Source organism: Athene cunicularia (assembly GCF_003259725.1).
Source record: "Athene cunicularia isolate RWA chromosome 8 unlocalized genomic scaffold, athCun1 chr8_part1, whole genome shotgun sequence".
In the NCBI taxonomy this organism is placed as follows: domain Eukaryota; kingdom Metazoa; phylum Chordata; class Aves; order Strigiformes; family Strigidae; genus Athene; species Athene cunicularia.
In genome coordinates, this window is record NW_020799109.1 from 30,119,495 (window position 1) to 30,131,497 (window position 12,003).

Consider the following 12,003-nt stretch of genomic DNA (forward strand, 5'->3'; position numbering starts at 1 on the left):
AGGAACATGCAGCCAGGAGTGGAACAAGAATGAAGTCATCCCTTTTGTCAGCTGCTGACTCTTGTATCGGACTAATGAAACAAGTGAACCATATCTTACCATTGGTTCCAGCTGAAATCAGAACTGAGGAATTAGTAAAAGAACACCAAGTAAAAGAATTCAGAGCTATTAAAATTTTCTGAAATGTTCCCTGTTAGGGAAAAGCCCTGGTATTATCTGCACCCCAGTATCTACCACCCCACTCAAGTTTCTTAAAAGTTCTAAATTTTGTAGCCATCTGTATTTGGTCAAAGGTAAAATGAACAATCTTAAACATGTAAAAAAAGAAAAAAGACTCTGACCACCTTAAATAACTAAATCTTAAAATAGGTTATAAAACAAACAAGTATATTTATTTTTAATTATCACTAAAATACTTGACATAATATACAAATATACTATCAGGACACACTTGGAAATAAGTCACAGTTTGGGTTTTTTTTTTTTAATTTGTCCAGTGAAATGTCCAAAATGTAAATGCCGTCTTTTCCTTCCTGAGCTATTCTTAATCACCCAGAACAGCAGCACTTCCATGACTTTTTACACTGTTTGTATTTCTTCCCATTAAAATAAAAAGCACTATCCATTGCTGGGTCTCAGGGGTTAGAACAAATCCACTCCTAGGTTAAATGACCAGAACTCTGTGTCTCAAACTGCATTCTTTTACATGCTTAAGGTGATTTTGGTCCATTCCACTTAATACCCCAGACCTTTGCTTGCACAAAGAAGCCAGAAGCTTCAAGAAGTTTTTCTGGCTAAGAAGGACATTTGACAGCTCAAGGGGCTTCTGAATAAAGGATGAGTCCAAGAGCCACTAATGTCTCAGCTGTTACAAGAAAACATCCTGTTAATTTGAGAGCAGTATTCCCATGTTCCTTCATACTCAATAAAACCAAATGCACATGAACCAATAGTTCAAGAGCACACACTAACAGTAATGAAATGGAAGTGCTGCAATTCTCTTTATTTTTTAAATTTTATTTCTATTTCGTGTAAAAAAAAAAAAAAAGTACATGTTTTTAGCCTGGTGTGAGGGATTCTCAGTTTGAGGCACACTAAAAAAATATATTTTAAAAACATGCATTGCAAATCTGTTCTTCACTAGAAGCTTATAGAGCAAGCAGCAGGTTATACGCAGACACGTGAAGAAAGGTTATTTTTCTAGGATACCAAGTACCCCAAATAAATAAATTCTCTTGATGCAAAAATAATTACCTTATTAAAATGAGTAATAACCTACACCTTCCTAAGATTTTGTTTGGGAAGAATATAGCATACACACAGCTGGCATTTTAAAATTTCCTCCTCAGATTTTAAGACTTGCAGAACTTCGACAAAGAACAGAGAATTTCTGGAAGCAGCAAGGCAAAGAGGTGCTGAAGGATTATTTAACTGATGTCAGTACTACTAACATTAAGCAATCCTCTGTACCTCTGCTTTTCTCACTCTTCCAGAACTGTGCGGGGCAGGCTCATTTAAGGAAGAAATGTTTGTGGAAAGGTTCCCTACAAGTCACAAATCTTTCAAGCAATTTTGACATTTCTAGAAGTCACCAGAGACAGCTTGACATCCATGTTGTGATCAGATGGAACAAGAAAAAGCTTGTGCTTAGACTCACATCACTATCATCATTTTCAGTTTATGTTTTTTCTTATGTTAGAAGTAAGCAATTCCGGCAGATTAAGGTGATGTTTTTCCACCCTGTCACCTTGTCAAACGAGCTACCAGCTTTATGCACCACCAGAACAGGATCCTCATAGCAAAGCCAACAGTGCACCGACAGCTTCAGAAGCAAGAGGAGTGGTTCTGCACTAGCGGACACTTTCAGCTCCAGGACACCAAGCCTGAATAAGTCACTGAACATACCTTACCAACAACCAGCAAGTTCCTTGCTTACACTCTGCAGCTGATTTAGAGAAGACCCAGTTACTTCAGCAGAAACAACCCTGCCAGTTGGGGGAATTTCTCTGCACAGAAAGGACTGTACTCTGCCTGAGCTCAGCAGCTGCAATAAATTCTTCCCTGTTCAGCCACTGCAACATACATTTTCTGTCTTCCTCCCTTCCCAAGTCCTGTCCAGTAACTTTATGTGCATCCCTCTGCAGGGAGGCCTTTTTCAGGCCAAACAGGCAACACAAGATGAGATATACGGCTCCACAGTCCACTCAGCTTATCTGTGTCCATGCTATTATAAGAACTAGGAACATCTGAACTCGTAAACTTCGCCCAGAGGAAATCCCGGACTTTCTCCTCAACCTCTTGCAAGGTGAGGCTCTTTCTCAGCGACTGCTCATCCAGAAGAACTGTCAACAGAAGAGCCACATCCTTAAATGCTGCGTTTTCATGGTCACAATATTTGTAAAAGATTAAGGTGGAGCCTGCAGGCAGTAACTCAAATCGATGCACCACTGCTACCTTCTTGCCTTCTCTGAACCCAGAGCTGAGCTCATTATCTACCTCCAGCTTGACGACGTCACTATCCAATACGGCTTTGTCTGCCCCATTAATTTTGATTGTAGTAGCATTTTGGGAGAAGGCAAAAGCATCAGCAATCTCATTACTTAGGCACCTCAGCGCTTTCTCAGCTTCTTGGCCAGCTGCGAACAGTAAGATGGCTGGCTCCAAATGCAAATGGGAAGCATTAAGATGTTTCTCAAGGAACACATGGGTTCTTTTCCACAGACTGGGGTCCTGACTTTGGTATGCATTTTTTAGTTTCTTCATCCGGGCCCGAAATGCTTGCAGAATTTGAGTATCTCTACTTGACAAAGTTGCATCTAGAAGACTTGGCATTCCACTCCACAGGACATAAAGCAATGGGACACTAAATAACAGAACCAGTAACAAAGTCCAGTTCTTGTGAAATCCACTCTGCGATTCATCACCATCTACAGAAAGGAGGAGCAAACAGGGACAAAACAATGTTTTAAAAGTAATCGGAAATCAACAAGTGAGAGGAAAAAGTAGAAATCAATTAACTTGTCCCAATCTCAACCTACTGGTACAGCAGTTGAAGAGCATAAAGATGTTCTCATTAAAGAAACACAACAGCTTTGAACTTCTTTAGCAACTTAAGTGACAGCATTAAAAAAAATTTTTTTTACACATTTCCAGATTGACTAAGAAATTGGACATTCTTCTGAAAAAGGAGCTGTTCTGAAAGTTTATCAATACTCCATTCTATTTAATCAAATCCAAACTAAATGGTTCTGAAGAAGGTCAAGCTTTTTCCTACATTTAGGCTCTGCAAAAACCTGGTATCACCAAAATGGTTTCTGTGTTATTATTTCTCCTCCCTATCTTCATAAGGATAAAACCAGTATCTACAGTAGTATCTGCATCTCAAATGCTGGTGATCAACGCTATCAGAAAACATCTGTGATCTCTGGATCAGTCAGCTTTACAAAGAGTACACACAGCAAACTGCACAGAGAATATCAGATATTTTGGTTTGGTATTTGAACAGTTAAATTAACAGCTGTGTGACATACTACAAGCATAAGGCTCGATTCTGTTCCCAGTAAAATCAGTGACAAAATATATCAACCTCCCTGGAAACAGGAAAGAACTGTATACCTTACACTACCTTTTTATATCCTAACTTTTACCAGGACAGCAACACAACAACTGGTAAATAAGAACACCAGTAGGCCTGCCATGGTTTTAATCTTGCAGCAAATATTGTAAACACTACAGATGGAAGACCTTAAATTCAGGTGGCAACATTACCTATTGTACAACACCCTTCCTTCCTTAGTGCTGAAAACACACGCCCTAGCAAGCAAACCATCTGTTCTGGCAAGGACCCTCAGTTTAACACCAGCTACCAGGAAATTTAATACTTGGACAGGCACGAAAATGGTTAAATGTAACACAAGCACAAAACAGAAGTGAAAGCAGAAGTCTTACTTTTGGGCAAAGGCTGTGACTCCTTCCCTATACTGGACTGATCTCGAAATTTACTTTTGCCTGTTAAGAGATTAAGAAAAGAAAATGAGAAGAATACTAAGACAACAATTATAACCAATCTTCCAGTGGGGAATTTAGCAGTGAGTTGAAATCGCCAAACTGCATTATTTTCAATGAAAGGGTGTTCTTAATTGTGCTTTTACATACAAAATTCTACGAAGCTTACAGGAAGGTTAACAAAGCACCCTTGCACAACACCTTGTTGAAGCAAACCTTGTCAAAGCTGTGACCTCATTCCAGGTAGGGCTGTATCAGGTGTGGGGCCTTCTGTCCTTTTCTGCAACATTCACCCTCCTGCACTCAGGCAAAGCTGGTCTTGAACAAGGAAAATGGTACTTTCACCACTATTACTAGCCTGAGAAGTCCCATTCAACTGGCAGACCATCCCTCCATCTACGCTATCTGCCAAATGTCAGTTCTTAAGCCATCTTGACAATCTTGCATAAAAAGCACAAGTCCCCAACCTATCACAAATCACACCCAAAGATTTTTAACTCTTGAAAAGTTATGAAAATAAAATCAGAGGCATTTCAAGTACTAGATGACAAAATGGCAGAGATTTAACAACCTGTTATTTTCTGCACAAGGATCCCATGTCCCAATTAAGTTTCCCGATTTTACTCAAGAATCTGAGGCACAGAAAAATGGAAGCTCAATTAACACACCTATTAGAAAAATAACATCATGCAAGATAAAAGTAACAAGAGGAAAGCGATATGTTAAAGGCATAGCCTCATATTGTCTCTCCGTCTAGCTTGGGTCAGAGGTCTGCTTCATCAGCAGTCAGTTTCTTGGGATGAATTGTGCTTTTAAAGCAAAATGCAAGCTTTCAACTTCAAAATATACTTTTGGTCTCTTTATTTAAATGGGCCCACACAACAAAGTAAAAGAGACATTATCCGTAAAGGAGTGTAATGAACAACTTTCCCAAGAGACCAGTATGAATATATACAGTGCAATTACTGGTCAGCATGTTTTTAGCATTTAGTCAGTTAATTAAAAAGACATGAGAATTTCTGGTTTCTTGTGAACTACAGCAACTGGTTCAAAGCTGAAGGCTCTTTAATAATGTATAACCAAATAAGGATATTGTCAATGGCACTACTGAGAATAAACTGAACAAACACACCCTGCAGTAGTTATTTTGAGAACACTAGAATAAATTCTATAACCTTGTTTCTGTATCAATGTAATCACACAAGGTGCTAAAAGCAGGTCTGGTTTAAGCTGGAGTTTAACTGGCTTATAATGAGCAACATTATTCTGTAATTTCAACCCCCCACCCCAATAGGACACAGACATGGAGCTTGTAATTGAATGCGCTCATGTAAATCTTTTAATAGTTAACAGATCAAAATCGCCTCAAATCTGCAATATTTTACAATGTAGCCCTGTTTGCCAAGACCAGGTTTCATATTTAGGAGACAGCTGTGATTCATACCCTAGGGGAAAAATATTTCAATAAACAGACTAAAACCAGATCCTATCCTACCTAAGAATCTTGCCTTATTTACAACACAATTTGCATGAAGGCCAAGAAAATTGTTTGTCTTGCCTAACTCCAAAGGCGTAACTTCTGCAGACACCTTAGAGCTTTCAGAGTGATTTTCCAAAGTTCTTCACCCAACACATAACTGGTCACTCGTGCAGCACCTATTACCTCTGGCACAGGAAAGAAAAAGTACCAGACTAGAGAGAACTCCCAGCATCAGTTAATTTTTCAAAGGTGTTTAACAGATGGGCAGCTACCACAAGAGAAGCTTCTCTTTCGGAAGGCACTATGGTTTTCAAAGAAAAAAAAAACCCAAAACCTGAACCACCCCTGCCAGGTTCTCCAGATTGAATTCGGATTTACAAGACTTTGTTTATCTATATCTGTTCAGGATAGAAACAAGCAGCACCGAGACATTAAGAACAGAAGGCTACTAAGAATTCAGAAGATTTTTATTTTCTTTCAATACTCTTCTAGAGGAGAAAAAACCCAAACCAACAAATCTACAAAAACAACCAAGGACAAAAATCTGAAACACAAGGTCATTAGATGAACAGACTGGAGAAAAATGCTGCTCCTCTCCAGGAGTATAAGACAACTAATTAAATCGTAGCAAGCCACCTAGTCAGGGAAAGGCTAGAATGGGAGGTGACATGTACAAACTAATCCAACATTCACTGCTAAAAAAAGGTGAAGTTTTTGTCCCCTTCCTCAGCTCACCCCCACAGTGCCACTAGTACATGCTCTGCACTTACTGACTGTCCCATGAATCAACTCAATTTCCTAATCCATTCAAAAAGGGGAAAAAAAAAAACAAAAACAATGGGTCATTTTCAGTGGTCAGCAAGTTGAATAACCTCACAGATGGGCTCTGCCTCTGGAATGTGCTGCCCTCTCCAGCTTCCATTTGGAGCTGCCTCCTGGGTCCCTTTCTACCTTCCCAGACAGTGGCCCTGGGCACAAGAAAATCCATAAGTAGAAGAAAGGAAAATAATTCTCTATTTTTTATTTAATTACAGAGGAAGACCAAGTATCTGTTTTTCTACTTACTCTGTGATGTAGATGAGTAGTGCTCCTGATTTTTCTCAAGGAAGTCAGCCTTTCTTTCTGAAATCAAAGCACAAATGAAAGAACTTTGTTATCACATCAGAAGTTGAAATGACAGACAAGCCATACATGCTTTTAGCTTTTTCTATTAAATCCTCAGAGAACAGGGTAAGAGTATATGCTGTGCTGCCAAACCAAGCCTGTGCCGTTTGACAGCCTCTTGGACCCCTCTGTAGGTGGAGAAATCTACTATTATCTAACAGAAAGGGCTTAATTTGGCCCTTCACCCTCCTTTTCCCAATATGACACAAAATTAACCTTCCTTTTTTTTTTACAAAAAAAGTAACTGCTAATAGAGGGTACCAGATTCTGAAACTAAAACTGTTTAGCAGGAGGGAAAAACCAAAAATAAACAGTGTAAAGCAACCACCATAACATAGCTATCAGCCCAGGGGGACTCCATCAAACATGGTCGTGTTTGTCGCTGCCTGAGCAAAATGCCTGCATGTGCTCCTTGGGAAAGAGCAGGCTGACACAGGGGTGTTCTTGTGCCCATCTCAGCTACCTGGTTCATGTCTGTTTTGTCAGTCTGCACTCACAACTGCTTCCAGTGCCCTCCCACAACACTGTGCAATAGAGACTTACTCACCAAATGAATGCAAGCCATCACCTTAGTCTCTGACCACTTAGCAGCTCTCCTAAAAACCTCCCTTATATAGTGTATCTATTTGGATGTACCATCTCTAGTAACGTAACTATCTTCTGCTGGGCTAAAAAGTATCCCATGTTTTCTTTCTCAGTGTATTTCCCTATTGCTTCTGTAACAAATATAAGGGGAAAAACCTTGAGCAATGAACAGAAAAAGCCCTCCCTCACTTTGAAATCACTTGGTACAGTCAGCTTCCTCCTGATAAAGTAACTCATACTTTTAGAAAAATAACAGTTTTGCTTTGCCTGAAGCAAAGATCCACTCTCATAACGGTTTTCAAAGCATGTAAGATATTATTCACTTTTTGGTTTGCTTTTCAAAAAAAAAAGAGATCTATGTTTTTTTAATCAAAGCTTAATACTGTGCCTTCTTGAACTTTAAGGTTTTACACCCAAGCAGATGACTGTCATACGACAATCAGTTTTAATTTAACTCATATGCAGGAGTGCATCCTGAATTATTTTTTTTTTAAACTTCTTCAACCATTCAAATTTCAACTCAACAGCTCCCCCTTTTGTAACAGAACTGAAAGAATGTCATTTCAGGACATTTAAGCAATCATTTATTACATCATGGAAATGGTACTGATAAAACTGGTGTTGCTACCTTTTAACAGTGTATAAACGTTTCGTTGATGCTCTGATGGTTTCTCGGGTTCGTTACTGTCATAAGCCTTTGCTTTTTCCTTTAATGGACTCTCTTGACGAAAATAAGCTGAAGAAATGCCTGTCAGAAAAAAAGAGCCTGTCAAAAAAAAAAAAAAAAAAAAAAAAAAGGAGAATTGGTATAGGTGCAGTGTCATTTGTGCCCAAGACACAGTTTCAGAACATACATGAGCTAAAATCAGTGATTTTCAAGTTGTGATCTCCCAGGAGTTACTTTCTCAAAATGTAAGCAAAGGCAACTAAGACTTGAAAAGCCAATGGTAAATTTGAGTTCACTAAAAATATAGCTGTCTACACTACCACACACTTTTTTAAAATTATTTTTAGGAGTCCTTGGCTTAAAACCACTTAAAAAAACAGACATCAAGACACCAGATGTTATGAGCCAAGAAATGCCTTACACTAAAGGGATTCAGTGCAAACTACTAAATACATAAGCATGGGAGTAAAGAGAATTTTCCCACAGCTTTGGGCAGACAAAACCAATAATTGTGCTGTCTTCTATAGCATTAGGCAGGGGGGGAAGAGAGAGAAGCAAATACAGAACTTAAGTCCCCTTTTCATGTAGGCCAAGCCATCCTTTAGTTGTGTCTCTTTCTCTCATTAACTCTAACAACAATACAGGGAACCTATGCTCCTAACTTAATCCCCTCAGATAGCTAGGAAGAATCTAAACCAACACCTTTAGATTGTTTGCCAAAATTACCAGCCATTCAGATGCTGAAACCCAGCCTGGTTAATATTACTAACTAGAAAGAAAAAATGCCCTGTGAGATAACAGAGCAAAGGTCAGGACTGGAAGAGCAGTCAAAAGCAGAACACCAGAAGAGGTTTGAAAGGATAAAGTGCAACCACATGGTTGCCCTGATAAAAGGAGTGGCAGGGGGAAATTCAGGTGTGGAATAAAAGCTGTAGTACAGCTGTAGAACAGAGACCATGACACAGCAATCAAGCTGAAGGGCACATGCAGAGGAAACAACAAAGGAACAAATACAATCAGTAAAACTTTTTCTCTATAACATTAACACTGGACCCTTTTATTCTTTTAACAATTCTGGGCTCTTCTGGGGTTTAATGTGTTTCTATAGCTCTTTTCCCATATGCGTGAGGGCAACACACAGCTTGCCACCTAGTGTTTATTAATTTTAATTCAAGAAAAGAAAACATAAACCTTTTTCTAAAATATTCTGGAAGCTTTAGTATGCCAGTGTATGCAAAGCATACAAAGGAAGGAAATAAAAAAACCCACAACAAATCAAACCCAAAACACAAACAAAGGTGAAAACTCTAAGTTTTAAACTAAGATATTAAGTCACAGGTACAACAGTATTTGCATGCAGTGAGTGGGATATGATGTTTTCAAAACCATCTTAAAAAGCTGTTAAGTGACTGATTTCCCACCAAACTAAGAATGAAGATCCTCATCAAATTTCTTGATCTTCAGGAATGCCAAACAATATACCCATAATATTTCACTATGTACTGAGGTTTTGCAAGGAAAATCTCACTAGTAGCAGTGGCTAGTAATCACAAGACCAGAAGATCTATGAACCTGAAGACTGCTACTCATGCAGTCCCTACTTTTTAATTCCTCTACCCTTCTTTGCATCAATCAGTACTCCGTGTCCCTCAAAACGTTCTCAAAAATTGTTGTAAAAAGGAAACATTTAAATATATACTATTTCATTTCTCATATGAAGACAGCTTGTGAATCAGCACCTTCTGTAATAGCGAGTATCACCAACAGAAAGCACATTAGTGCAAGCAGACAGCACGCAAGGCATCCCCTACAGAGAAATGTAAACTCCCCCTTTAGGAAGTTTAACTTTCCTAGAAATGTGCATAAATAAAATTCCAGTCCAGACATACCTGTTCTTTCCTTATAAGGCCTTAAGCTTCCTACCCAAAGGATCATTCCTGCCTTCCAGGCAGCTAGTGAGGATTTTCCAATCCACCTCCAATCTGCTAGCCAGCTACCTAATGCTCAGTCACCTACCAGGAGAGAGTGACGTTCTTACTATCCCCATTTCATACACCAGTTTAATCAAAAGGATTAGAAATCTCCAAATTCATAAACTACAAGTTTATAAACCAAAATATAAAGCCACTATTTTAACATAGTGGAACTTGTTCTTCTAAGTCTAGTACGTATCTATCCCTGTGGATTCAGTCTGTTTCAACACAGACATAAGCCTGCAACACGCTTGTACAGTGTTGCACAGCAACTATAGACAGCACAAATTCGAGTGCCAAAACCACCGAGTGTGCCTGCCTTTAACTGGTACACTCTACTTCTGTATTTTAAGATGACTTCAATGGAGATTGCTAGCATGTATCTTTAGCTCGCTGATCTAGGAGATGCCTGATACAAGGCAGGGTTTGTAGGTTCTTAAAGCTTTTTAGCTCTAGAAGCAAGTTTCCAAATCTATATTTAAAACCTCTAAGCAGAAGCCAGAAACCAGTTTCTCAAGTTGTGGTTTTGCTTTCATTCTGCTCTCAGAGAAGTACGACAATTACATCCTTATAAAAATCCAACTTGCTTGCCCTGTTGCCTCAGACCTTGCATTCCCCTAAACTCTGCATAGCTATGGGTGGGAGGGCTGCAAGGAGGTAAAAATTACTCCTTGGCTTCTATATAAACCATTAAGGTCTCTTAACATCAGACTTGTACGCCTGTTGTAACTACAATCAAATACTGCTGTTAAAGAGTTTGGAGAGGTGGGGGAGGGCATCTCTCCCCCACCCCACCCCGACCTCATTTTGAGAGACATCTACACTAAAAAATAAGAAACACTCAGATGTACATCCTAAAGCAACTCAGCTACGTTTATATTACTAAACACATTAGTGCCCTGTTAGCCATCGTGTGGGAGCAACAGCTTCCCACAGCTTTTTTCACAGATAAACTTTGTACTTTCCCAAAGAAATACTCACAATCTCTCTTCCTCCCTCAAGATATGATTTGTCCACACCTCCTGAAGATTCTGCTTCTGAAACGTAACACTGGCAGCCCTTTTTAAGGGCAGTGCCATGTAATTAGGGCCATGCACCACAGTTGTAACAAGAGTTTGGTGACAGCCCTGTTGCAAGAATACAGATGGGAATGGGAAACTGTCTCAGGCTGACCCAACTCATCCATATGAGAATTGCCACATACTAGTGATGTATACAGACCAACTAAAAATAGAGCTGCAAACTAAAATGGAAGGAAATACAATATGCTTGAAGTTTTCTGATAGAATGACAGGCTAAAGCCATGTGACTATATTATACAAAGTTAGCATCCCTCTAAAATTTCGGGGATACAGTTTTCATCAACTAAAGAAAAAAGAAGGTGCAACAAAGCTAACACAGCAGCTTGTCCAGCCCAGTGTCCCAGAGCGAGTCCCGATGCATGCTTGGTGAGAGAAAGGACAGGCAAGCCCAAATTATGCACTTCTTCATAAGCAGTGTTGCTCACTGCATGGAGCAGTCTTACAGCAATCTGTTTATTAGCAACTCAAGACACTTTATTTAAATTCGGCCTTTAAAAACTTATTCCCCATTTTAATGCTGTGATGAAGTACTATTCCAAGCAATACACTAGGTAAAACAACCACCTAAGGGTTTCAGCATGCTCTACACACACCGATCCTTTTGGAAGGCAGAGAAGTGCTCCTCATCTTCCATACATGACCTAAAAAAGGCAGCAGGATTTCCTCACCTGTACGCTGGAACCACACTAAAACCTGCAAAGGTGTTAAATCCCCAAAACCACCGCTTCCTCCAGTCTTCTGCATTTCAGCACATTTACAAGCAGTGCACACAGCAGCCTCTCCAAGTTAAAACCTACCTGCGGACCTACATGCTTTTATAGGGGGGCGAGTCAAGGAGTCTGCGTTCCCAAAGTGATGCTCCTCTCCTGAAACGAGAAACCGGTGAAGGGCGCGGCAAGGCCGGGCAGCTCCGTTCAAGCTCACCCGTCTCCAGCCTGACAGGCCTTCCAGGAGCACCGAACATCCCTTTCAGACTCACTGGAACATCTCAGCCAGCAGGGCTGTCCAGGAGGGCACACACACCACACCCCCCTACACACACACCGC

At 39.8% G+C, this 12,003-nt stretch overlaps 1 protein-coding gene across 1 annotated transcript; it reads right to left on the bottom strand.

Annotated features, from left to right (window-relative positions):
* Nucleotides 1-373: 373 nt before the first annotated feature.
* On the bottom strand, nucleotides 374-12,003 carry TOR1AIP1 (torsin 1A interacting protein 1). The gene is made up of 5 exons (XM_026853430.1): nucleotides 11,754-12,003; nucleotides 7,863-7,982; nucleotides 6,551-6,607; nucleotides 3,949-4,008; nucleotides 374-2,927 (listed from the first exon to the last, which is right to left on the bottom strand). Exon 5 carries the CDS (start codon nucleotides 2,830-2,832, stop codon nucleotides 2,125-2,127), a length of 708 nt encoding a protein of 235 aa, XP_026709231.1. The 5' UTR covers nucleotides 2,833-2,927; nucleotides 3,949-4,008; nucleotides 6,551-6,607; nucleotides 7,863-7,982; nucleotides 11,754-12,003; the 3' UTR covers nucleotides 374-2,124.